This window comes from Pithys albifrons, chromosome 3 (genome assembly GCF_047495875.1).
Source record: "Pithys albifrons albifrons isolate INPA30051 chromosome 3, PitAlb_v1, whole genome shotgun sequence".
Lineage (NCBI taxonomy): Eukaryota > Metazoa > Chordata > Aves > Passeriformes > Thamnophilidae > Pithys > Pithys albifrons.
This window is the reverse complement of record NC_092460.1, coordinates 32,522,830-32,550,763: the sequence shown is the minus strand read 5'-3', so window position 1 is coordinate 32,550,763 and position 27,934 is coordinate 32,522,830. Positions and strand designations below refer to the sequence as shown.

The 27,934-nt window shown below is 48.2% G+C and overlaps 1 protein-coding gene across 2 annotated transcripts; it reads left to right on the top strand.

Annotated features, from left to right (window-relative positions):
- Nucleotides 1-1,022: 1,022 nt before the first annotated feature.
- On the top strand, nucleotides 1,023-23,232 carry ADA2 (adenosine deaminase 2). Of its 2 annotated transcripts, none has more exons than XM_071551262.1 (10): nucleotides 1,023-1,164; nucleotides 2,203-2,528; nucleotides 4,877-5,102; nucleotides 11,809-12,019; nucleotides 15,076-15,203; nucleotides 16,293-16,383; nucleotides 16,686-16,794; nucleotides 17,735-17,892; nucleotides 18,668-18,870; nucleotides 19,788-23,232. In XM_071551262.1, the coding sequence occupies exons 2-10, from the start codon at nucleotides 2,216-2,218 to the stop codon at nucleotides 19,894-19,896; spliced, it is 1,548 nt and encodes a 515-aa protein (XP_071407363.1). In that variant the 5' UTR covers nucleotides 1,023-1,164; nucleotides 2,203-2,215; the 3' UTR covers nucleotides 19,897-23,232. The 2 variants fall into 2 exon arrangements, with proteins under 2 accessions (XP_071407363.1, XP_071407364.1); XM_071551263.1 differs by having other exon boundaries at nucleotides 1,023-1,168.
- Nucleotides 23,233-27,934: the final 4,702 nt, after the last annotated feature.

Genomic DNA, 27,934 nt, shown 5'->3' with positions numbered 1-27,934 from the left:
ATCCCTGGCTGATCCCATGCTGGGACTCATCTTGATGACACCAAAGAGTAAAGGGACGAGGAGAGGAGGAAAAGCTGGCAGGTGTCCAGCTGGGTTATTCAGAGTGGGCTGTCCACTCTACTTTCAGTCTGTTCCAGTAGTGCCAGCCAATGAAATGTAACATATTATTGATGAGGCTCTGCTTTCTCTGCCTCAAAAATTATTTTTGTGACCATTGTGGGTTGTTTTCAATAGTTTTTGGCTTACAAAATCTTGATTTTTTTAATTAAAAGTTAAACTTGTTAAAATTTTGACTACATTAAATCAAATGGACTTTGTTCTCCACTGGAAGCTGTTTATGCAACATCTGTTTTAAATAAGTTTAAAACTCAGTCCATTCAACCATGCAAAATAAAATGCCGAAATTACTATATTTGTGATTATTTATTTTTATTCTTTTTTAAATCAGACCATCCCCCTCCACTTGACTTACTCCTCAGGCTTTGGGATGGATTGACAATTGCCTGAGCCACACAGCTGGCAAAGACTGGGCAAAATTGTTTAAAACTGCTTGTACAAATTGCTGCTTTTTTGGATTAAGAATCATTAGATAGTAGAGTTTGCAATGCTGTTGGCATTAAACTCATTGTGCTCTACATCAGACTAGATAGCCAAATTTATGTGTATTCCTGGGACAGTCTGAGCAGGGCTTAAGGGTTTCCCCACGCCAGGAACGCATGTTGAAGAATTTCCCCCAGGATATTTAAAAATTGCCTGTGTGTACCAGGACACGCGGGAGGGCTGCACGGACAAGCCCCTGATGACTTCAGCAGCAGGTTACGAGGGTTAAAGAGCCCACCTGTCTCCTGTGTGGGAGCTGGAAGCGTTTCCATGGGGACCTCTCTGTTTTTGGCAGCCCGGCTCAGTGTCCCACTTTCTCATCATCTCCCTTCCTCCTCCTCCTCTTTATATATTCATGAGGCAGCGCGGCCGGGGCTAAATGAAAGGGGAGCGCTGCGGGGCGGCAGCACAGGAAGAGGAACTGAGTGCGCTGGCCCCGCACCGCGGGACCCATCCTGCCTTCTCTGCCCTGCGGGGACAGCGAGAGACAGAACTGTGCCCTGCTCGCTCGGCCTGCAGCTCCATGAGCTCTGGATGCAAGGAGGAGGAGGAGGAAAGTTAACAGTAAGTGAGTCAGTCTCACCAGGGATAAGATAACATCTCTTTTAGGATGTTTCTCTAAGTTCAGAGCCTGATGTGAGGCTGCATCCACCCCCCTCTCTGTTCCCAACTGATTTGCTCCCCCAGCACTCCATCTCCTGGGACCCACTGATCTGGCCAAGGGCATCCTTGTGGGCCCACAGATGGAGGAGAGGCTGGAAGCAGAAAACACGTGCACAAGCAGGGACTTTCAGTGCAGTTCACAGGGGGACCATTTTGAAATGCTGAGCCCTTCTCCAGCCTGTTTTGCTCAGGAGAGACTGGCGTGGAGGGTCACTAAAGCCCAGTGTTGAAGGATTATGTTGCAGTTGTGCTTTTTTTGGGAAGGGCAAAGCTCTCAGAGTTCACGTGTGCTCATCTCCTGTGATCTCTTACTACTCCCGTGGGGTAACTTCCATCCTCTTCCTTCTGGGATTGCAAAGAAGGGACACACCTCTGTCACTGCTGAGGAAGTTGTGGAGTTTTCTGCCCATAAATTAACCCTTCTGAGAGCTGGATTATACTAAAAGGATGCAACGAGGTAGGGAATCAGGATCTGATTAGCTCACGCAAAAGTCAAAAGCACCTGAAGTTATATGGCCTTTGCTTCCCCTAACTGGGACACCATCAGCACAGCCAGAACTTTGCCATCAGCACCCCTTATTCACAGAGGGCTCTATCCCAACTTATAAGCAATCTTGACCCCACCAATCCCCCATTCCAGGGCTCAACCTTTGCCATATTGCAGGTCTGTGTGATGTGCTTCCAGTCTGATCTGAAGTGCAACACATCTGCTCTTCACCCTACCCACAGTCTTGGTGTGTGCAATCAGCATCATGGAGAGTGTGCTAATGCATAGCCCTAAATACAGGGGACATTGGCACAGGGTGCCTCTCCCAGTACTGAGCATCCAGTTGGCCCATCCTGCCAGTCATGGGTCAACAACTTCATCTCCCAAGGGCTTGTTGCTAAGATGTCACCTCCTGACCTCTGCTAATGCTTCGATCTTTTCCCCTTGCTTAGGTGCAGCTCTAAGATGAAGCCTTCAGCTGGACAAGGCATAAGGCTGGCATACCTTCTGCTGAGTCTGGCTTCACTCTGCCTTCCCACCCCACTCTGGAAGGACCGGGACTCCCTAATGCAGGAGGAGAAAGCCCAACAGACAGGTGGCAATTTGGTGCTGAGCAGACAGGAACAGCAGCTCAGCACAAAGCTCGTAAGCCTCAAGAAGAAGGAAGTTGCAACAGCCATAACTACAGGACAGTTTCCTCCAAGCATGCACTTCTTCCGGGCAAAAAGCCTCATTGATCAGAGCGTGGTGTTCAGCATCTTAAAGCACATGCCAAAAGGTAGGTTTAGCCTGAGGATTGCTCATCTTGCTCATCATTGTCTCACCTTTTCTTTTCTATGGCTGAGCTGGGGCAAAGCAAGAGATGCGTGAGACAATCTTGTGAAAGCTGTAAATTGTGCTCCCTAGTTCCAGGAAAGGCCCTGCCTCTGAGCTCAGCAACAGGGCAGGGGAAAAGAGGAAGAGGGGGATGGATTGGATGAATACGCATTTCCAGCAATTGTGGGATTTGGTTTAACTTAAAATATGGATTCTTCAACCTTTCAAGAGCGGAGAAAGGGCAGGGGAAGCACAGACAACAAGACATAATAGACGTCCACATTTGCCCAGCATGTTCCAGCAAGAGCCTTTCTTTTTCCCACATAATAGATTTCACAGACACATTGCCAACCTTGAATTATTCCACATCTTAGCCAAAAGTGCTGCATTCCCCAAAAAGACTTCCTGAGGGTGGTTCTGTAGCAGACCTGGAGGTCTGCAGGAAACTCTGGGGGCAACAGAGGATGAAGGGGCTACCTCCAACACTGCACGTTTCTTTGCTTGTTGTTTACAAGTCAAAGCCCGAGTACTTTTTTTATAAGGTTTATAAGCACTTAAGGTAGGCTTATAAAAGGAAGAGAGAGCAACTTTTTACATGGGAAGATAGTGACAGGACAAGGGCGAACAGTATTAAACTAAAAGAGGAGGGATGTAGATTAGATGTTAGGAAAAAAGTCTTTGCTCAGAGGGTAGTGAAACACTGGAACAGATTGCACAGGGAGCTGTGAATGCCCCATCCCTGGAAGTGTTCAAGACCAGGCTGGTTGAGGACCTGAGCAACCTTCCCCATTTCTCCCTCCCAGTCTCCACTGTGGGATGCAGATCCCTGTCTTGCAGCATCCTAATCTATTGGCATAAAGGATTACTATGTCAGAAACGTCATTACCCTTTCGTTGCTGAATTGAACATTAATAATATAAAAGTAATCCCTCTCTGCACGTCCAGTGGGGTATCATTGATACCAGGTTGGAAACAAAGCTAACAATTTTCAATACGGGCAATGTAAAAATGGTTTCTTGGCATCCCTGCAAGAGCCATAAGCTTTTAGAACCAAGATCACATCCTTGTAACTGTTTGAGTGGGAGAAAGTCTTGATCAGAGCCCCTGGGAGTTACTGTTGTTTCAAGTATATTGTCATTTCTGCTGCTGCTCATTTAGGGAAGAAGGTGACATTGCCAGCGAGAGGAGGGTCAGATGTAGACAGCTGCAGCATGCCCAGCCTGTCACACTGGCTCTGCTGAGAGCAGCAACCACAGTTCCTCAGCATCTTAACAGCCATACTGGAAGGTTATACACATTACAGTCTATATTAGATTAGGCCACTATAAATTACAGTCTTGAACTTTGTCTACTGTCAAATACATACCAGTCTTCTGTCTTGTTCTTCCTATTCATGTTCTCCCTTTACCCCTAAGGCCATCAAAGCTATTTTGACTATGAGGTCACCCCTAAACTAATAAAATACATATCTAAGACTTCAGCTCTCACAGTATCTTCCCTTTACAAAGGTGAAGTTTAGTTCAAGCACCAAAAACATAAGGAGTCTCTGCAAAAGGAGAGATTTTAGCCAAACAAAACCATGAGGAAGGTGAGCATACAGAAGATGCTTCCTATGCCAGGAAGACTGGCAGTTGCCAACATACTGCACAATAACAGAGCGTTCCAGAGGCCCTTTGTGCTGGCCAGCAGCAGATGTACAATGTAAGTGAGTATGCTTTTGATAAGGCATAGAGGTAGATTGTACTTCTGCATTTGACTGCAATTCCCCAGTGTATCATGGTCTGGGATTTTGGCGTATGCCAGAGTTTCAGATTGCTGAAAGAAGAGCCACCAACTAGATGCAAAACTTGAAGCTGAGATTCAAACAGTTTAGATACAGAGCTTTGCTTCAGGTGTGCAGACAGCTAGCATGGCTTGTAAACTGCTGCCTACTGTGTGAGTTCCTCTTTAAATCAGTGGGGCCTGAGCCAGCTCACAGCAAAGTCTGTCTGAAAGACCTTTAATAACTCAGAGCATTTTCCATCCCAGTGGAGAAGCAGAGCTCCCTATTGATTTCCCCCCTCCCTGTGCTCCCAGGGAGCTGTCACACTCTGCCTGCCCAGTGTTTGATGTGGAGGGGGCTACATCCCCTAGCCTGGGGGAGGCAGAGCAGCTGCGCAGTCTTTGCTGGGAGAGGTCACTCACAGCCATCCAGAAGCTTTTCCAGATGCCCCTGGATGGGTAGACTTAAACTATTATCACATTAAATAGACCTTAGTTCCTTCTTCTTGGCTGCCTTGAATCATTAGGATGTGCTTGTCCTCCCACCAGGTGCTGTTTTACACCTGCATGACTATGCCATGCTGAGTGTGGACTGGCTGGTATACAATGCCTCCTACCTCCCCGACTGCTACATCTGCTTCACCCACACGGGCACCGTTCGATTTCACTTTTCCAAGCCGCATCCTCCCCACCCACTGCCAGCCCAGTGCTCCCCGTGGGTGTTGCTGGAGACTTACCGCAAACAGCTGCACAACGTGACTGAGTTCGATAGCAGGTGAGCAAGGAGGGGTCACTAACCTGCTGGTACTCCATGGCAGCACTGTGTAGCCAGCAGGATTATTCTAGTCCAACTGTCCCATTTGCTTGCCACTCTGGAAGTGGAGAATGCCATTTAGGACTGCTTGCACAGAAAAGCAAATAGCAATAGAGAAGCTTGAAAGCAACAGTATTGAGTGCACCATAGTTAGCCACCATGAAACCAGAAGTTTTCTGTGCACACTCACTCTGGTCACTTGCATAGACACCCTGAGGACAGTGGTGCACATAGATTTATGTGGCCTGCTGCCACCTCTCCTCAGCATCCAGGCTGGATGTACTCCCAGCATGGGATAGGGCTGCATGGTGCCTCATCCAGTGATGTACCCAACAACTGGATGAGGAAAGCCAGGCAGTTAATGAACAGGCTCTCCTCAGCAGCAGAGAACTAATTTGTAAAGTCATTGGTTTGATTTGGAGCAAGAAGTCAGGCAAAGTAATCTTAATTACTGCACTAGCAAAATACCCCCAAAACAACCCAAAATAAAACCCAACCCCACCTCCTCCTCCAAAACACCACCCTTGTTTTCTGAGGACTGTCTTTGAAACCCCAGTGGCACCCCCCACCCTGAAGCATGAGGCATTCATTCCCAACAGGACCCTCAGGAAGCAGGAGCTGTGACTCACCATCCTGCCTTCAGACAAGGGGTTAGTCTCAGCCTGGTCACTGGCTGAGCCAACAAAACCCACACAGGACCTGGTAGCTCTCTTCCTTCCTCAATGCCCTCCTGCTAACAGAGCTTCTCCCCTTTGAGGCAAGGCCTCCTAGAGCTGTCCAGGAGCTCATTCCTCAGATGGCTCCCCAGGGCATCACTCACCCTCTTGCAAAAGCTTCCCTCCTTGCAGGCATGTCCTACCTTAACTGCTGGCAGCCTATTATCAGTGCCAGGCTCAGCAGCCACCTCCCATCTAATCACTTACAGGTGCCTGGGAATAGCCTGGCTCCCCCTCCAGCCAAATCATATCTGCCCATCCAGGGGCCATTGATCCTGGGACAAAGCCCTGCTGAAAAGGCCAGGAGGAAGCACACAGTTCTGTGTGACGTACTGGGGGGGCTGGAGAGAGCACACTAAATAATGCATGAAGTCAGACACTGAGTGATGAGGACAAAGGAAAATATTGAGTAGACATCCATTCAGAGGCCACTGCTGTCCATGGCGCTCCCTGGGCTGGGGTCCTGCAGAAAAAAAAGTAAGGGATGTCATGTAATGAAAGACAGTGTTGCCAACACACAGGGAGAGGCTGGATTAAGGGGATGCATGTGACCCTAATTACAGCATTTCCTAAGTGAAACTTGATGGGTTTTACCATAGTGCCTCCCTCTTCAGGGAGGTTATGTGCTCTTAAATAGAGAACTTTTAACTCCTAAGGAGCTGGTATCCTCTCCATGTGTAAGCTGTCTGGACTTTGTGCCCTACAGATCTGGAAAGGAGGTCAGTTTGGGAAGCTGAGGAGCTGCTAGACCTTTGGCATGATAATGCCTTCCCTTCCCAACAACAGCAAGGGGCAGGCAGAGGTATCTGACTCTCCAGAGTACTCACTATGCTTCTCATACAGAGATGCAGAAGGGAAGGAGAAAGTAGTGACAGACCTTAGACTTTTGACCTTTTATATCCTGAGGCTCAACTGCCCTGACACATGATGAACAAAATAAGATCTATTGAGAAGTCACTTATCTATGACTTCCAAAGAGAAAACTGGTTCCCCATTAGCTCCCTTCCATTTCTACTGGAATGATGACAAGGGAAAGATGACAGCACCAGCTCTCTTTAACCCCACCAGGAGACACATAAGTAGTGTGCAAGAGATTGGATTTTGAAACAGCTTCACTTCCTTAAAGCCCAAGCAATTGCACTGGGTACTCAGAACTGTCTCAGGAGCAACCCTTAGTTGAATTTGTTTGCAGTTGTATTTCCACAGTGTGACGTCCCTTTCTGGTTGAGGGTAGAGGCCACAGCACCCTAGGCACCTACAAGATTGGAGCTGTGCATTGTTTGGTTACCTCTGTTCCTGTTGGGAAACATGACTTGTTTTCAGAGGCAGTATTACCACATTCCTCTTCTTTTGTATTAGCGTAGTAGTCACAAATCAGAGTGGGACTTCAGCAGGGCAGGCAGTGCACAGGGACACAAGCCAGACCCTGCTGCAAGCGTCTCCCTGAATGTGGAGGAAAAACTGAGGCAGAGACCAATGAAGCGATTTTGCTCAGCAAACATGTGCCAGGGCAAGTACAAACTTGGATCTTTCGCATCCTGGGTGCTCCCTTATTCATTTGAGTATGTTGTCCTTCGTTTCTTGTCCTTCCATGCTCATGACCACAAAATCACAGAGGAGTCATTGCGCATTATGTGCAAACACAGGAACAACAGCCACATTGAGGCACTTCCCCTCCTATTTTCATCTAATCCCTGGGTACTAGTCTAGGGGTTAGGAATGTTTTTGGCCGTCTGGAAATAGGTCTCTAGCCAGGAATAGGCCCCAATCTGTTCTGCTTCTCAGTTTCTGGAAACTCTCCCAGTCTCTTGAACATGTGCATCCCAGGCTACCTCTTTCCTACACTCGTCTTTGCCCTTGAGCACTGACAAGCTGAGAGAAAGCAGATGTCAGAGGAAGGAACGGATGGATAGTTGGGTGGTTTCAAGGAAGTGTCAAGGGAATATGGCAGCAGGGAAGGGCTCTTGTGCAAGGCAGTGGATCAGCAAATGTGAAGGGAACAATGGAAGTGTTTTTGAGAAGCTGCACCTCTGTCACCTTACAGCATTCCTGACCAGGAAGGGGAGGGAGAAAGAGGTACCTGCATTACATTTTTGCTGTTTGCATTTTTAGGTGTACATATGTGTGTGTGTGTGTGTTTTGGAAGGAAGTGGTTTTGCTCGTTTTCCTCAAAAGAAGGTCTAACCATTCCTATTCAAAACACATGTCTCATGGTGCAAGACCCTGGAGTATTGTGTTACTGGTAAGCTTCCAAAAGGATACTATTAGGAGAGTCAGGAGACCATGGGCCAGGAGACAGTGAAAGGAAGGGAATTTTGCTTTGAGACTTAGAAGAAAAAAACAATCCTCCCTTATTTTCTTCACAGCCATTTATGATATAGGAGAATGCCATTTTTCCCCCTCAAGATGCAACATAATGGCTACCATCTCTAAAGAAAGAGCATGCCCCCAGATATTTAGGGAAACAGCAGTGACATTCCAGATATCTGTAAAATACCACCGCACACCCCCGCCAGCAGCCCAAGGATTAAGGCCATGCCCGGCAGCACAGCCCCACGGCCCAGCGGAGCTCTCTATCACCAGGATGAAGTCATCTGTGAGCGAGCTGACACCACGGCTGAGGCTGTGGGGACAGCTCCCCTGGGTGCTAGCGGCTGCCCAGACCACCATCACCTTCCCCTCCGTGTCCTCTGACTGCCTTATCTCACAGAAAAATGGGGCAGTGTGTGCATTACGAGGGGGAAAAAAAAGAGAATAAAAATCCACTATGGAAACAAAGCACTCCACTCCCTCCACAAGCCTCCCCTTGGGGAGAAGAAGAGGGGATGAGAGCAAGAGAAAGCGAATGAACCACATGTGACAGATGTTAGTCACACTATTTAATGCACCACTGGAAGACATTTAGATACTACAGTGAGGAGAGGGGCATAATTACCCATTGAGAACAGAAAAAGGAGCAGGAAAAAGAATCCTTTTAAAAACAAGGCATTATATAGCACAAGAAAGGAAAACGGGGGAAAAATCCAGGAAAAGAGAAAGCAAACCCACAGCTGAAAATAAATAATCCATAGCTGGTCATTTTAGCTGTGCCCCTTTGGGCATATGCATTGCAATAGCATTGTTCAGTGCATATATGACATGACATGGAAGGCTATTTGTGTCTGCACCTGATCACTGGCAAAGGCCCATTCCAGAAAAGAAGGAAAAGATGTATTTATGAAGCTTTACTTCATCTGCATGAGCTACTGATGGCAAAAGCCCCTGAACCCTTAGGAGATTATCTAGTTATCAAGGATGGATCACTATTATGCAATAAATCTTCAACAGTTCTAGGGATCAATAATCAGTCTCAAAGGGAAGGGGATTATAAAGAAAAGTACAATTTGATTTATGTGCCTTTAGGAGCAGGGTGGTGTGGGGATTTATTGCTGTTTCTAGCCCAAGAGCACAGGCTAAGTAAACAACCACAAGTTTGTACAGCTAGATTTAAAGGCAAGGAGCGGAGCCCTGTGCCCGCTCACTGCTGGAGGAGCCGAGTTCTCACAGGACAACAGGAGAAGGTGGTGGGAGCCTGACTAACCACCCATCCTTATCTAGAACGAAGCTGCATGGAGTGGCGAGAATGGGCTTGCACGGCCTTTTGATCCACGGGGAGGTTTTTCCCCCAGTGCTTGCAGGGCTGGTGGGAACAGCCCCACTCAGCTCTTGGCTTCAGGCAGGTGCTCTCTGCTGGCATGTGGAGCTAGAAGGGAGCTGCCTTTCAGCCAGGAGGAAAGTGGAAAAGTCTCTTTTCCCCAGCTCTTCCCACTCCAAACCTCCTCTCCCCTCCCTGATGAGCAGCAGCACACCCTTTCTGCCGGTGGCTGGCCTCCACCGCAGCTCGGGCAGCTGGATCAGCACCTCCAAGATGCTCCTGGCTCCTGCATTCCTGGTTTCTAGGGTGATGCTGCAGTGTCTCCCACTGCTGCGTGCTCCCCACTGCCCTCTCCTTCTATGGTCCAGCTCAATCTCCTCTGGTTGCATGGGTTACTGAACAGTAGCTGGGGTTGCCCAGTGTCCTGTGATAATGGCACCAAAGTCTCTATTGTAATGCAGGGAAGGCAGAGCTGAAGTTGCTGTGGAAACCTTAACTCTGAATTTTCCTGACTGTTGAGCATTTAAAATCTCATCCTTAACACGGTAGGAACATCTCTTTACATACAGTTTTGCTTCTAAAGTTGTTCCTAGCAAAGAAATTAACAGAGTGAGGAAGAAGTGAAACTGCAGCCCCTGGAAGAGCATCCTTACAGAGTGAAACAGCAGGCAAATCCTGGGGGAATGGTCTCTGTTTTATGGGCAGGATGGAGAGACTCAAAAGGCATAGCTCTGTCCAGTTTACGAGTTTGGACCAGATCACATTTTACATCTGTAGGGGGGTAGTGGTGTTAATTCCATCCACAGAAGCGTCCTGGATGAAGATAATAAGATTGCAAATCAAACCCACATCTCCCATATAACAGAGCAGAACACTGCGTGAGGATGGAGGCCAAGACATCAAACACAGAACATTATTAAAGATCAGTAGCTGTTATTGAGGGGAAACAATATGCTGAGCTGAAAGCTGAAGGTATTTCTGTCTGAACCTGCTTAGCCCCTGACACGAGATAAGCACCAGGCCTGGCCGAACTGGTGAGCCCACCCAACTGCAAGCAAACAGCTCTGCCTCTTGCTGCATGGCTTCCATTTGTCCACCCAGGAATGATGTTAATCACCCCTGTACTGCCATCTAGACTTTGCCCACTAGCCTGAGAAATTTATTATGAACTCCTCTTCAGGTGGCCACCAGCAGTTGCCAGAGGCAGGGCTTCTGGTGGGATGAAGGCTATCAGCTTATCAAAGCATGGTGTTGTGGCACAGACACTCACTCTGTCCAAAATGCAAGCTGTCACCCACAATTAGATAATCTTGCAATTACTAGCTGCCATAAACTCTGCTTGATAATACTACCACCATCTCTCTGGATTTCTGAAAGAAGCTTATATGCCAGCTGAGTCTGTGGAGGAAGTAGTGGGAGTTCCCACCCCACAAAGGAAAAGCCAGGACCTGTGATTCTTATCAGCTGTTTCCCTGAAGAAGCTGTCAGCAAGGCAGGCAAGGTGTCAGGTTTTTTCCACTGGTGGAGGAAAATGATTTCTGATTCACAATTGTTTTCCCTCTGCTTTTTTTAGATGGCATATTTTGACAATACGAAAGTACCAGGACAACTTATGGGCTCAGTAAGCAGGTTGGTGGTGGCCCAATGGCATCTCCTGGAGACTCAGTCTGCCTTTTGGTGGTGAACAGAGGGCCAACTGTCATAACATTTTATATGTGCTGAAGATACTTAGGGGAGTATATTGTCAGCAGGAATAATGTACTTGCCTACTTTCGGATTAAGGATATGGCTGGGTGCAATTCTTGTGATATAAAAGCACCATACTTGCTTTTGTGACTCTATTACTCCTCAAGATTTTGCCCTTGAAAAAGGGAGGAACAGGTTGTGAACACATACACACTTATCCTGCTTATAGCTCAACATCTATTGTATGGCATCTGTACCAGCCATCAGAGCAGTAAATACAGGTGGCAGAAAAATGACCTGAATGCCTCCTTGCTGCACCAGTTGCTGTTACACCTGTTGTATTGCAGTGCCAACAGGGTCCGAATTAGATTTTGGGCTCCTATTGTGGCAGGAATGGCTTTGCACCTTTTCTTGGTCCTGCCCGAAGAACACATGCCTCCTTCAGCACAGTCACCACCCTGCTAGGGAAGTGTCACCTGCACAAAGCTTGGTCTATGACAACGAAAGTCACACCTATCCTGGAGGAATCTCTTTGCTCCTGTACCCAGCTGCCAGCTGGTGGCTTTTTGCCTGCTGAAAGCCACTTGTCTTGTTTGTTCTTATCATTCTTTCTCTTTTCCCTTTTCTACAGCTTGCTGAGAAACCTGACCCTGGTAACAGATGCCCCTGAGCTGGCCTACCCTTCTCAGACATTTATTTGGAAAAGATTTGAAGAAGTCTTTCTCATTGCCTCTGGACTTATCTGCTATGCACCTGTGTTCAAGGCCTATTTCTACCAGGGGCTGCTGGAGCTCTATGAAGATAACATACAGTATGTTGAGATAAGAGCTATCCTGCCTGCGGTATGAATTTTTTGGCTTCTATAGTATTCTTTTAAATCCTTATTTCTCTGTAACTTTTCTCAAGCCCTATCTTGAATTTAGTTTTTGGATGTTTGCATACCTGCCCTTCTAAGGATGCTGGAAAACCTTGATCATATTCAAAGGTCTCTGTTGGAGATTTGCATAGGCAAAGGCTTGAAAGTGAGAGGTGGTTTGTTTTTAATGGCTAAGGGAGATACTGTGGCATCAGCAAAAAACTGCATTGTACAGTCTGACTGGGACCTGTGTCAAAATCCTGCTCATTGGGAAGATGTATTTCAGCTTTGTCTGCACCAGAATCACCTGTTCTATGGCAGCTATTCTGGAAAAAATTCCTGTCTTGAACAGAGACTTATTCTGGAATAGTTACATTATTTTAAATGCTCAGCTTATTTCAGAATGATTTCTCTGAATAGGCTAGTCAATCAGTTGGCAAAGCACAATCTTGCACAGTTTGCAGACAACCTAAAATTTTGGCTATATATATGAAGTATGAATGGCTCTTTTCATTGCCCCTAATATGAAAATCTGCTGGTAATGCTTTAGGTCTTTCTCCCTGCTTGTCACCCAGAGCTGCCCAGCTTGTCCTACAAATCCACTCTGCCCTAATGCCTTCCCAAGTGCCATCATTCTTTGGCTGTGTAACAGTTCCCACTCTCCCAGTGACAATTTCAACACTGCAGGCACATCTTTCCCATGCTATCCTCCAGCCCGGCTCCAAGCAGGGCAGCAGGGAGTTGGGAGTTGTGTCAGAGGGGCAGATGCCTCAGTGCTGCTGCTCCCTGCTGCAACACCTACCTCCATGTCCTTAACAGTCCATTACAATGGGAATGAAGCTGCTGTGCGAGGTCCATCCAGCAGCATCTGAAGGACCAGGTGGTGGTGGTGGTGGGTTATGCATGGGAATGCAGGTAGCAGCTTGCTGCTGGTGCCACGGGATCCAGTGGATGCAGCAGCCATGCTGATGTCCTACTGATGGTGGCACAACTCCTGAATGTGCCTGCCAGAAGCTTCCTTAAATCACTGCCTTTGCATGCAGTGGCTGGTGGGCTCCAGCCAGCTGCAGATGAATGTCTGTGCCCCAGCAACCACTGCTGCTGCTGGGCAGGCCTCCACAGCCACCCCCACCAGCAGGCAGGCAAGTGCTGTGACAAATTTGGAGCATGATCTGGCTTTGTCTCAACAGCTGGGGAGCAGGGCTGTTGAGCCTGCCCTGTTGAGGCTTGGGCTGGCCACACAGCAAGACGGGGCTCAGTGTCAGGGCTGCAGTCTGCCACTCCTTCATATCTGAGAACAGTGTTTTGAAAAGGCCCAATAAAAAAGGAGGAGAAGACCACAAAGTTTACATATACCTTACTTTGCTGGGGGTTGTCATAATCCAGTTGCTCTGAACTCAGTTACCATCTGTCTTTGGGGTACCTGAAAAGAGAAAATTACACAAATGTCAAAATTCCTGTGCTGTGAGACAGGGTGAGTGCTGGCATCCCCCAGCTCAGACAGGTTTCTGGGCCAAGAGTATCTGCCATGATACAAGTGTGTGGGCCTGACTGGAAAATACCCTGGTTTTACCATCAGCCCCTAGACACGGTTGTAAAGTCTTTTGAAGAGAGGCTTGGCAAGGAAGATTTGCTTCCCATCCAGGTCCTAATGCTGACTGCAGCCGTGGGAGCCTCTAGAGCCCTGGGGCTTGCTCATACCCAGCAACTCAGTGTGCTGTGAGGTACAGATAGGCTGCCTGCAGCCCAGGTACTGTGGCAAGGGATGCCAGGGGGTGCAACCACCCTGCCCTGGAGGGCAGCACTGGCAGGGAAGGAACAACTAGGCTGAAGCTGGGATGAGAGGGAAAGGAAACACTTTGCCATTTAGGTCAAGGTGAGCAGGGTGTGCCAGGAATAGCTAGATGCTTCTGTGGCTGGGGATCCTCTACAGGGCTTGGACAACAGTGCTGACACTGCAAAAGCTCTCTTTGCTGCAAAGCCTGCCAGAAGCAGCCCCTGAAGTAAAGTAAATGAATGCTGGGATTAAGTGTGAAACAGCAAACATTGTGGAAAAGCCCCCCAAGCCCAGCTGTGTTTGCAGATTCAGCTGTGTAAAGTCTCACATTCCCATGGGCTGCAGCTGGGGAAAAGTTCCCTCTGTGCATCTGCAGCTGCCCCATGGCTGCTGGTGCCTGCAAGGGGGACAGCACAGTGTGATGGGGCACAGGGGCTCAGTGAGGCTCGTCACTGCAAGTGGCAGCACTGGGCAGAAGTGAGAAGGTGGAGGGGAGCAGTTGAAGATGGAGGAGAAAAAAGAATGGTGAGAAAGACAAGAAGAGAACTGACAGAGTGGTTTCAGCCACCGTTTGTGAGCAACTTCAGGCAGAGCTTTTGTGGATTGGTATCAATGGGGGCATTCAGGATCTACACCCATGCTGAAATCAGGGCAAAAGCCCTGAGTACAGCCTTGGTAGTGAGGAATCCCCAGAGTCAGTTGATGAAACAGAGCATGCCAGAAGGATTATTTTTCCCCAGTTTGCAGCCAGAGAACTGGGAAAGCATGGAAAGTCTAAATGACTGAGTCAAGGTCACGAAGCAAACCTCTGGCAAAGGGGAGCAGAAGCCTGGCCCAGCTGGTAGCTTATGGAATTCAGCCCTCATGTGCCTTGGGGCTGCCTTGGCTGTCAGACTGCCACTGCAAGGCACAGTGTGTGAGCAGCCAGACAGCTGGACAAAACACTCCAGCATTTGATACAGACATGAGTAAGAGGTCATGGTCTCCTCTGGGTACTCAAGGGCACTTGCTTGCCATGTCTGAACATGGAGAAACTTGTCTCTTGTATCACATAGGAGGGAGCAAAACCATTCCTTAGTTCTTGCCAGCTGGTAAAGGCTTCCAGAAGAAAATATTCTGCACAGATTTAACTGCTTTTTCTTCCTGCCCTGTTCACAGGACCATAGCACATTGCTTCTTCCAAGGTTTTCTTCAGTTCATTTCTCCCACCTTCCAATAAAACACCTCTTCTAACTACTGCTTGTCATATGCTTTTCATCCTGCAGGTGTATGAACTGGATGGCACCCAGCACAATAAATCATGGTCTGTGGCAACCTATCGGGAAGTGACCAGGCAGTTTGTGAAGGAGCACCCTGACTTCATTGGAGCCAAGATTATATTTACAGCGCACAGGTAGAGGCTGTGCAGGGCTAAGAGCGGCTCTGCATGGCTGGCTGTGCTATGTCAGAGGCTGGGAGAGAGGGGACCAGGCCAGGAGAAGCAGTGCTGAGGGCTGGACTGAGGTGCCACAGTTGGTTAGCAATGTCCATGTGCGTTGTCAGAGCCGAGGTGTTGACTCCCAAAGCATTCCCTGGCATGTCTAAAAGGCTGAGGGTGAGAAATCATCTATATAAGTCAGTGTGCGTGCGAAGTGAGCAGGGTTAGCTCACGGTTCGCGTCAGATTGAGGAGTGCCTGGGAGCCCGAGGTGTGGGAATGAGCAAGGGAAGGGCTGCCTGTGCGCGTGCTGAGCCGTGTGTGCTCCATTCCCGAGCCTGGATGCACTCCTGGCCTCTGCAGGAACCGAGGCAGTGCCTGAGTATGGGCACTGGGCATTGCAAAGGTCCCCGTGGGACCTTGCAAACGCTGCTCTCTGGCAGCCTTTGTACGGTATGTTCACGCTGCTGCTGCTCGCAAGGCTGTTCTCCAAGTCAGCCAGATGCCATGAAGTCATGTGAGGTGATCCTGAGCAAACAGAGCAGAGCTCTCAGCAGCACTTGCTCCGGTTTGGCACAGTGCCGTGTCCAGTTCAGAGCTGGCTTGTCTTTGACCAACTTGGGTATGGACACAGTCTGTCTGCAAAAGCATCAAGATGTTTAACTCTGATAGGACTGAAGAAACCTAAATTTAAAACTCCCTTGAAGTGCAGTTACTGTCTCACCTCCCAACAAAACAGTCGAGAGGAAAAAAAAAATTAAACATTTTCTCTGCACACTGTTGTGTTCCCTGCTTGGTAGATGTGAAAGCCAGTGAGTCAGACAGGCATGCCTCAACTCAAGTGACAGCAGGGTCTAGCCAGGCATTTCCTGGTCATCCAGGAGTTTCCTTTCATAATATCCATTTTCTACTGCTGTTACTCTGGGGACCTGAAGCTGGTTGTCAGATTCAGAAGCAACTTGCCTTTTGGAAATACCCCTGGGGGCCCCATTTCACAGCTCAAACCCAAAGAAGGCAGGCCCATAGGAGTGAGCCTCTTCACTGCTTTCTCTCTCTTGATTTTTAGGATGCTGAATGTTTCCCAGATTAAAGAAGCCGTCGTCACTGCCATGGCACTCAGAGCCCAATTTCCAGACACCCTGGCAGGCTTCGACCTGGTAACTGTATTTCTTCTGTGCCTTCACATTAACCCCTAGTGATATAGCTACATATATAATATAGCATATGCTGTAAACCAGAGCCAGAACCTGTGCTGCTGTACTGAAATCAGTGTTAATGAATTGCAAATCCTCCAGCTAAGGATTTTGTTCAGGGTAATTGACAAAATCCCCTGAAAGAATCAGCTCCCCACCCCACAGCATTGTAATTTCAGTACAGCTGGCACCTCAGTGAGATATATAACTGTTCTTCCCACCATCTTACCAAGTGTATTCAAGAATACCTTTCTTCTTTCCCTTAGGTTGGTGATGAGGATGAAGGTCATTCTTTATGGGACCTAAAGGATGCCCTGACCATCCCGCATTCCATGGGGATCAACTTGCCATACTTTTTCCATGCTGGGGAGACTGGTAAGCATGAGGACTCAAGGCCTGTTATTGCTTGCAGAGGCAAGGCTGGAGCTTTGCAAAGCACTGAAGAAGCAAGCCTGGATGTATCAAGATGATGTGTGTGTATATATGTGTACATAATGAGTTTTCCCTGTGCATCTCCCCATATCAGCCTGTTGCTGTAGCGTTCCTGCATGACCACTCTCTTACCTACTCCCAGCTTTTGAGTGTAGGTGTCATGTTGCTTAGTGTCTTTGACCTGGTGTGACATGGAGTCATGTAGTAAGAGTTACTGCTGGTAGCCATTTCCTTCTTGGAGCAGCATTTGCCTCCCATTCACAGTGGCAGCAGAATTTCCTGAGCCATTATTCTATATTTTAAGGTGAAGGAATGTCTGAGCCAGCCTTGAGTCTTAACTGAATATGCTCATCAAAGTAACCAATGTACCCTTAATTCCTGGGGCAATGTATTGTTATTGGCAATATATTATTCAGTCCATATGGGTGGGATTTATCCTAACCATACATGACAGTTGTGCCTTAACTTTTGCATTATGTGTATTGCATGTTGACATCTAGAGAAAACGTCTACAGCTGAACTATTTACCCTGGGCTCCCTTTATAGCCACTGCCAGTAACGAGCACTTCTAAGGCACAGTACATCTCTTTGTGGGCTCCTCCCCACAAATTATTACTTCTCTCTATTGACAATGAATGGAGACCAGCATGATTAGCTTAGGTGTAAGAACAGTACCATGGATGTCTACAGCAGGTGAAACAAGTGGGTGTCTCTGTGCTGGGCAATATCCTGGGCAGAATTAGATCCCTGTTTCATTGAAAATGCAGGTGGAAACTGCATGAGCAACCTTGCAACTGGGACATCTATTAACAAAATCATTTAGCAGTTTGAGAAGGCATATTTCCTCACAGCACTGCAGTGACTCTTACCTGTCTCTGCTCAGACTGGCAGGGCACCTCTGTAGACAATAACGTGCTGGACGCATTGCTACTGAATACCAGCAGGATTGGCCATGGACTTGCTCTCATTAAACACCCAGTAGCCAAAAGTTTGTCTCTGAAGAGGGATATTCCTGTAGAAGTCTGTCCCATTTCCAACCAGGTATGTTGTTAAAAGCTTAGGTTTTGGGACTGGGAGACTGGAATGAGTTTACCATAGCAGTGAGGAGCAGCAGGGAGTTGGGGGGCAGCTGCAAGTTCTGATGCACATAGGCTGACTGTTTCCTTTGTGCCACATTACACTGCAGTTTGTTGCACAGACACACACTGTGAATATATATAAAGCTTGTAATACCAGCCAGCACTTACATTCCTACCCAAAGGAATTTGGGAAGGCAGTCCTCCCTAGTAGAGATGAGGGCAAAAGCCAGGGAGGTATCTAAAGAAACATAATGAAAAACACTTCAAAGCCAGCAGGGCCAGAGGCTGAGAAGCATGGATTGTAACTGGAAGTCTCTTGTTTTGTAGAATTCATAACCAGCAAGAACTCTTTTGCAACACATTAACGTGGTGCACACTGTCCCCTGGGTGCAACAGAAGGGATGCTCTGGGGTAGAGAGAACCCTGATACCAGCTGCAGATGCCCTGAACTAAGCATCGTGGCAAATACATAACCAAAAGCCTGTTCCTGAAATGCTCACAGTCAAATCGTTATAAATAAGCAGAAGTTATTCATCCCACTGGCCTTGACTTAGGCAATTCACTTAAGAAACTAATCTTGAGGACACAAGTTGGTTCCTCCTGTAGTTCAGAGCAGAATATGCTCTGAGCAGCCCTCTGGAGGCTGTCCCTCCCTGGTGACTCCCTGCTGACACAGGCAGCTGTGACAGGTATGCAATAACCTGATGTGGTGTTGTCTCCCACCCTTGCCCACCGAGGTGCTGCTGTTGGTAGCTGACCTGCGGAGTCACCCCGCCGCTGACCTCATGGCTGAAGGGCACCCCATTGTGATCAGCCCGGATGATCCCCCGATCTTTGGGGCAAAGGGAGTCTCCTATGACTTCTACGAGGTGTTCATGGCCATCGGAGGGATGAATGCCGACCTGAGGACCTTAAAACAACTTGCACTCAACTCCATAAAGTAAGTTCCTCACCTCTCTCATCTACCATAGTAATCATAAGGAGAGTATCAGCTTGCTCCCCAGAAAACCACTGTGTTTGGGTTTTGGCCCAAAGTCTCCTCTGCCACATGAACTGGACTTCCATTAATCCAAAATCTCCACTATGTGTCCCCTCCAAAGGCAGGACACAGGGACCCCAGAGACTCCTCTGCCTGTGCTCTTGAGTGCCTTTCTCTAACTGCATGTCTCCGTTTATTCCTCCTTTTCCATCCTTGATGAACTTGCCTCCAGCACCTGGTCCTGGGTATGGGAGAAATCTTATGTCTTTGTATCACTCGTCTATTTCTGCCAAAATTTGCCATGGCTCACCTGGGAAACACAGGAAAACAATCTACCAGCACTTAGTTTGGATGTGTTTAACAACTTCTTCTATTTATCTGGGGAGCTCTGAATGTCACAAAATAGCTGGGAGATGATGTCCAGGGTCTTTCTACACATTCCTCAGCTCTTGCCTGTTTGTGAAATCCTGTTACAATGCTCAAGGCAATCCCAAATCCCTGCCAGGGAGACAACAAATCCTCTGATTTCTTACCAGTTTGGACCAAGCCCAGGACTCATCTGAAAGCAGCAGCAGTGCTGTCTCCTCTGTACCAGTCACTGGGTGCTGCCCAGCAAGTCTCCAGCTTATGCAGACTGAGCTGTTGGTCCTTGTGGAGCAGGACGCAGTAGCTGCTGATGTGGCTGTGATGTGTCTTGTCCCAGAGTGAGCCCAGCTGGCAGGAGCTCCAGGCTCTTTACACCAGGTTACTCTCTGTGGTGCAGGCATGTCCTGCAAGGGTTAATCTGCTGCTGTTTCCTGCCTTTTCATTTTGGTGCTGATCTTGAAATAGCTGCCCCCTTGTCTCCTGTCTGATACTGACCTTTCTCCTCCTCACAGATACAGTGCCATGCTACCGGATGAGAAAGCCAAGGCCAAAGAGGTCTGGCAGAAAAAATGGAACCAATTTGTGGCTGACTTTTCTGATAGCTTTTTAAGGGAGCTTTAAAAAGGACAACACTCATCTCAGAAGGCATTTGGCAAGCCAGAGTGATTGCTAAGAGGGAAACTGCTTCTTCCATGTGACCTGAGCAGATGAATGAACCTTGAAGTCTCACCTGGCAATGGGGGACTGTGGTAAGCCAGGCTTAATGGGCTTAGAGCTAAGAATGAGCTGCACTATCTTCTGAAAGACATAGACTGGAGGTAGAAGGGAGCAGTGAGCCTTTACAGCAACCTCAAAAGAGCACTCCACTCAAAATAGTTAAAACAATGAAAAATTGCCAATGACCAAATCCTGACATCCTTACTCAGGGAAAATATGCTTTCCAATTAGGGTTAGCAGGAGATTGCCAACATAAGGATCCCTGAATTTCACCTTATCATTACAAAATGCAGACCTTGTCCGGAAACAGCTAAGACAAACATCCAACCATTTGGGCCACTGACCTTCAGGAGAGCAAGGACTGAAAATTACTCTTGTTATGTTTAACCCTGGGCCTGCTGCCAAAATAGCACTGCTAGGTCAAAGAACCAGTCATAGGTCTGATGTCTGCTATTTCAGGACCTACCATGGCTGGGAACAAGCTGATGGAACTTGCTACCAGAACATTAAAGCTTGGTTGCACAGTGATCATAAAGCCAAAGAGAGGTGTCCGAGATGCCAATAGTTGTTTTTTTTTAACTGCAAAATCTTTTCCTATCCTCTGGTCAAAAGGAAGGCAAAATATGTTTCATCTGAGGAAAAAACATCCTGGCTTCCCACATCCAGCTTAATCAAAACTGTTCCCCCACACAAGGCCACGTTAACACAGGTCTCTGCATTTATAGGAAACACCTTTTGCTTTCGGAGAGTTCCACTACCAGCCTTTGTTGTCTAACTCAGAGTGCAAATGTGCCCTTATCCAGCCTGTCAGATTTTCACCTTGGTGGAGAACTGCTCTCATGCTGTAGATACCCACAGGGCTCACTGGGACCTCTGTGGCTTCCAGCTCTTTGGCAAAATACAACTACACAATAAATAGTCTCTGGACAAGCAGATTCCCTTTCTTAACATTACCAAAATATATACCTGATATAGTTATATCAGGAAGCGAACTAGCTGCAGGGAGATTAAAAAAAATCTTAATCAGGATACTAAATAAATGTAGCAAAATACTTCAGCACAGATACCCCAAGCATGCATCCAGGATCAAACAGTGTCTCTCTGGCTTCAGTACAGTTATGCTGCTTTGTATCAGCCAAGGGAGAATTGACAAAAGTTCCTGCTGAAAGACGTCTCCCTCCTCTGAGCCACAGACTTACAAGGACCATTGTTTCCTGATCTGACCAGCTTGGGCAAATTGGCTCTCTTTATGCTTTCTGCTAATTGTCTCAAGCTGCCTGGCCATAGTGTTTATTTCCACTGACCTTGGCTGGAACACCTTAGCAGGAGGCAAATACACTGACTACAGAAGTGGATCAAGCTGCACAGCCCGTGTGTCCTGTGTTAAATTGCTCACATTTCACAGGCTGCAGCTTCATCTCTAGTTATCCCAGAAGAAGAAAAAAACCCAAACCAAACACACTACAAACGCCACCATAGAAAAAAATGAAACCACAGCAAACCACAGGTGTGTGTATTGCAGCAGCCAGCAGCACAAACGACAGAAAGCAAAAAGTGAGAGCCCAGTCACACCCCTTGATAACTGGGGAAGGGGGGGGTAAGTGCCTCACACCCCCAGCCCTTTTCAGCCACAGCTGCCTCTACTCCAGCTCTCTCTGCCCACATCCCCCTACACCTTCCTCAGAGCACCAGCAGATGCTTTTTTTTGCAGGCTGACCTTTCCTGAGCCTTGATGCAGATTTGGTCCTGGGAGGAGCATTATACAGCAGGAGGAGCCAGAGCAGAGCCGCTTTCCCTCCTCCTCCATGGGTGTCCATACAGAGCTCAGTCTGAAGTCCCCGAGGTAGGCAGGCTTTGGTCATGGCAAGGTTATAAGTGCTGACTTGGGAAATGCCTCATGTGTAATGCTGCTGAGGAGAACTGCTGCAAGCAAGTGGAGTTGCTGCTAACCAATGACCCAAAGCCATGTCCCTCTGAGCAACCTGATCTTTCAGCTTTGTTATATGTGGATGAACAAAGATCCTTATTTGCCATGAGTTGATTCTCCTTAAATAAGCCTCTTTGCTCCCAAGTTGAAGCTAATCATTACAGAGCTATTGTGGGAGGAGCTGAGTTCCTCAACACAGGTTGACCCATGTAACTTCTTTTTCTACCACAGTAGAAGGCTTTTAGCTCTTGCTGCATATGATCTCTTGAGGGCTTGAATTACTTTTTGGTTATCTGTAGTCATCCTCCCTCCTCATTACCTGCAATAGTTGCGGGACTAGGTCTTCAATTTGCCAAGTGCCTGCTGGAATCAGTTTACCTGTTGTGTCCAGTTTGTTCTTACTTTCCTGAGAAAAGCCTGATGTGCACTTGGCTACGTACTTACTCTGCAACTGTGACATGATGTGGCCAAGTGTCTGGAGCCACCAGTGAGTGATGCTGCTCAGGATTACAGCAGAATCAAGTTTCTACAGAAATCACAGGGGGTTTAAAATAGTACAGGTCTGAGGTGACTTTCAGGTGAAGCCCTCACAGAGATGAAACAACTCTACAGGACTATGTCTGCCTTTGTGACTAGCCTGCTGACTCCACTTCCGCTGAAGGGATCAATTCACCTTGGGCTTGGACAGAGAAGAAACCTTTCCTGATCATATACAAATGTTTAAATGTGAACCTGAACCATACGGGGGGCCTGACTCCAGTGGTGTGGCCTTCCTTGAATGCCTCCTTGAACAGGGCATTGCCATGTGTGGTGACTGGGGCTTCCGAAGAGTCCCCTGGCAGTAGAAGGGCTGCAGCCATGTACAGGGTGAGAGGAGGGCCAGCCTGCTTTACTGCTGGGCATCAGCTAGCTCTTCCTCAGCTCTGAGAAAGGTGCAAATTCAGAAACCCAAATTGCATCCTCACCTCTCTTAACTCCAGGTGTGCAAAAAAGGAGGGATTTAGGCAGGACCACAGCAGTTATAAAAGATCCATCTATTGGGCCTCAAAGCTTTGGGTAAATTTGGCTGCAAGGCTTCACTGAGACTCAGCTCTTAGCAGTAACATTTCAAGGGTTTTGCTGCCAGTCTGTTCCCTTATCCTCAGTACTGTGTGGCTCCCTGCTCACATTTGTTGGCAAATACATCATATATATTGCTTTTGTACCTGTCTCTTTCAGAACAGAGTCTGTAATTTTTAAACCTGTTTTAAATGTGGGGGTTATTCCCTCCCCACCCTTCACACCCCCCCCACCTTTTTTTTTTTTCTCCTGTTAAAAAGAAGAGGGGATACCTGGATTTGATGTGAGGTATTAATCTGGAATGTGCAGCCCAGGGGGATTTTTCATGTCACTCAGCCTGGCACAGAATTATCAAGGAGTCTGAAATGTCTTCACAGCATGCTGCAAAGGACAATTTGATCTATGGGGCTAACGCTCTGTGGAGTAAAGCCTGAGTCACCTGGCAGAGACAAAACACAGGTCCTCCAGTTCCCCCTTCCCCAAGCCACATGGTAGCTGCATCCAGCTCAGGGCATGTCTTCACACAGAGACCTGACAGGCATAATTTGCTTTTGCTACCTCTCCTCTCCTAGCATTTGTACTATCTCTGTAGTGGTTACAGCACAGGAAAGTAGAGGAATTACTGAAGGTCATTTAACCTCCTTTTAGCAGGATTTTAATGGAGGAAAACAAGGAGAAGAGTAAATGCTATGTGATCATCCTGTTCTTTTTGAATCTGGCAAGTGCATTCTGGAGCACCAGGTAATGACATTGTACAACCTGAGGATCTTTCCCTAAAGTGCTGGTGGTGGGCATGGGAAGACAGGAGCAACTACAGAACTTGAAAATCTGGGATGAAAGAGGTGGAGGCAGACACAAGGGTGATGGGAGACTGAGTAGGGCAGATATAAGGAGGCAAAAAAAGTCCCCTTCGTGCTCTGTCCAGACACAGGAGCAAGAAAGAGTAGCAAATCCATGGAAGTTTCTGTGACGGTTACTTCAAGCAGCCATAGGAACACATCAAGCCTTATGTCTGTTATCTCCCCTATCTGTCTCTCCCTGTGGCCACTTCAGGTTCAATTTGTTTAAATGGGAGGTGGATGGAGCTTTGTTTGCAGCACACAAGTCTAAGTACTGTTTGCTGCAGAGCATCTTAGACTGCCTTTGGGGCAATTTGGAGAATGAAATGTTTGCCTCTTGGTCAATCACTGCCAGGACATGACTGATCCAGCACTAGTACTTGCTATCAAAAATCATGCCAATAAAAACAGAGAAGTAAAAGTAAATGGTTGAAAACAGAGGCCCAAATGATCGGCTGGATCTATACATCATGTCAGCCTCCATCTCTGCAGTGGGACTACACAGATTCCACGTACTAAGCAAAGCCCTGTGGCCATAAAACACAGGGCAACAGATGCATTTTCCACCAGCTTCAAATGTTCAGCCTGCTTCAGGTTTTCTTCTTATTAGTCTCTGAATTAGCCTCTTCACAGGTAGCAGAAGGACATTTCTTTGGACAGAAACTTGTAGCTCTAATTGGCTCAGTACTTAATTCCTTTCTTTTCAGGGTTGCAGCAGTTGCAATCACAGCAGGTCTATCAAGTGTTTTCTGTGCACTGAGGGACAGGCAGGTGAAGGGTCTGGCTCTCAATTCTTCGGGCTTGTCATTTTTATCAGGCTCTGTCCTCCCCCTTGGTCATTACAGGATAAGAAAGGCATTTTACTGTATTTTCTCAACCTTTAGCTTGTCCATCATTTCATGAGCAGGCTGCAGCAGGGAAAGAGAAGAGATAAACCGTGGGGGGAGGGTTGGTTCAGGCCATTAGAGCCTCTACGGTAAGAAAAGAGATGGAAGGTACATCTACTTTCAAGGAGGATGTTATAAGGTCAGGAAGGGGGGTGGGGGTGATGACAGGGCTATGAGTCCAGAGAAGACAGAGCTGCAAAGTTTACATAGGGACCCACGGGAAAAGGCTTTGGGTTTACAGTCAGCTATGGAAGGGGGTGGGAGAAACATCCAAGCACGGTGTAAGCAGGGGAAGAAGAGGGCGTCTCCTGTGGGCTGGTGTGAGAAGGGCAGGCAGGCAGGCACTCCCTAGGGGTATTTGGGGATATGGCTGTTGCCAGATGTGCCTGCGGAAGAAATCACGAGGTCCATCCACGTACAGCACGCAAAACGGGGAGCTCCTCGACAGAGTCACAGAGAAAGTCTCAGCCCTTTAAGAGAAAATCACAGCCGGGCGTTTAGCACAGCAGTATGGGCTGAAGTCCGCCCGCGGGTGCCGGGAGGGGCTGGGCAGCCAAAGCCGTGCCTGGCAGCCGTGCCAGGCCCCGCCTGTGCCCGACCGCTGGCAAACCCCCTCCGTGTTGGTTTAAAAATAAGCGCTTCAGCCTGTTGGGCAGCCTTTCTTGGAAGAACAAACACGGCAGCGCTGCCAGCCCGCTGGGGCGCACACACCACACCTTGGGGGCACCTCTTCGACGGCGGGTACCCCCAAAGCCCGCTCGGGACCAGAACAACACGCATCCAGACCCCACATCCCGCAGCCCTTCCCTGGAGGAGCCCCCCAGCCTTGGCGGGGTGCGGGGGGTTTCCGCAGGTGAACGCTGCGGATCCGCCGCGCCGTGGAGCAGGAGCGCCCTCCGCAGGGATCCGCGGGAAGCGCAGGCACAGCGGGATAAAAACATGCACACGGAGCGGGGCAAAACCTCCACCCCTGAACTACAGAATGTTTAAATAGACAAAACCGGCTGGGTGTTTTGCAGTGAAATTCTCTCTGCGATAGGGAGCTGGCTAGATGTCTCTCGCGGCTATTTCGCAAGTCTCGGGAAGGGGAAAAAGAGGGCAAAAGTATCCTTACACTTTAAAAGAAGGGACCAACAGACCCCACAATGCAATTCGGTCTAGGGGCAGTGAGACCAATAACCAAAACAACCCATCTAAGTTGCAAGTGGTTGTATCGTTAAAAGGCCATAAACTCACATTAGGCAATACTTTAAGCAGAAATCACAGCAAATCAATCACATTTTCACTCTGTCAGGAGTGACTGCATTGCTGGGTAGCTGAGAAACACTCAAGAAAAGGCTCTTGTGTTTGTCATTAATTTCAGAAGGTCTTTGCCTCTTTCTCTCTGACTTTATTTTTCATTGGCAGCCAAGGGAGGTGAAGGTTGGAGGTCTCTGGTGTTATACATAGTTGAGAAGGCACACTTCAAAGTAGCTGCAGCTGGTTCCCTCGTGCTCATGGAGGAAGGTTTGAAACTGAGTTCTGCAGGCAACTTAATACTTTCAGTAACATCTCCAAGGCCAGCATAAATTTTGCCAGAGCAGGAAGAACTGCAAACACTTGTGAGAAATTACAGTGATCTTGGCAAGTTGAGGAAATGACATAAAATAAACGGTAGGCAATTCAGTTAAGGCAAAGGCACTTACGGAGGAATATGTACATGTATAATACTGAGTTGCTAGTGCTTTAATAGCTCTCCAGAAAGGGCTCTGGGTGTTAAAATGGGTAAAAAACAAATTAAGGTTGGTGTTCATGGCAATAGAAGTGTAAAAACAAACAATTACACTGTCTGTGTAATTGATACCTAAAGTCATACATGTTAAACCTGCCCTGTTGAGGGAGTCAGATCTTGAACCCAGCCAGAAAGCAAACAAACATTATTTCATCTCCATGGATGAAAAGTGAACCTTTTCCTTTCCCCACGTCTGGGAAGGCCTCAGCTGAATTCAGCATCAAAGCTTCTGGCCCATGGAAAAAGGACAGACGGACGCATCCCATTTGAGGGCAAAAAACATTAACGAGGGTATTAGAAAACTTTATGATCTGTAGGAAAATTATCACAAGACTTGGCTTTACATAGAAAAGAGTAAGGAAAGGCAGACCAGCAGCTCACAGAATCACTAAGGTTGAAAAAGACCTCCAAGACCAAGTCTGACCTTTGACCAATCACCACATTGTCAACTTGACCACACCACCAAGTGCCATGTCCAATCATGTCTTGAACACCCCTCCAGGGAGGGTAATTCCACCACCTCCCCGGGCAGTTCATTCCAGTGCCTTACCACCCTTTCAGTGAAGAAATTCTCCCTGATGTCCAACCAGTTTTCCCCTGGTATGGGGGTTATGTCCTCTTGTCCTGTCGCCAGTTGCCTGGGAGAAGAGGCTCCCCTTTCAGGTAGTTGCAGAGAGCAATAAGGTCTCCCCTGAGCCTCCTCTGCTCCAGGCTAAACCCTTCCAACTCCTTCAGCTGCTCCTCATACAACTTTCCCTCTAGACCCTTCACCAGCTTTGTTGCCCTTCTCTGGACACTCTCCAGCACATCAATGTCTTTCCTGATTTGAGGGGCCCAGGAATGGACACAGTACTCGAAATGTGGCCTCACCAGTGCCAAGCACAGGGGAACAATCACTCTCCTGGTCAACTGGCAGAGGCAGCAAATTCCAGTGCAGCTCCTTGGCACACACACTTCGGGCAGGGGAAGCTGTAACCACCTTAGACTGAAACCAGACTACGCCCGGGGAGACGCCTGTAACCTCGAGGACCAGGCTGTACAGCACTACAGCTTAGAGAGTGAGAGTCTCCTGTTCTTTGCCTTTGTGAAGGGCTGCGGTAAACCCGGTGGGATTGCTTCGTACGGGCCTTTTGCTCCCTCCCGCCCAAACCTCTCCTCGCTGGTGACTTTGCACGCCTCTCCCGCGACGGCGCTGCTTGTACGCGGCTCGCCCCTTTTCATGCGCCCTGCCCCGCCAGCCTCTGCGCTGCTTCCCACACCCGCTTCTCTCCCAGCCCTCCCCAAACCCACAACTCTCCTTTGTCCCGAAACAGACGGAACACCCTGCACCCTTCCCCGGGACCACGGTGCCGGTGCTTCGGCAGCACCCTCCCTCGGTCCCGCCCGCATCCCTCCCCGCGGGCAGCACCCTCCCTCGGTCCCGCCCGCATCCCTCCCCGCGGGCAGCACCCTCCCTCGG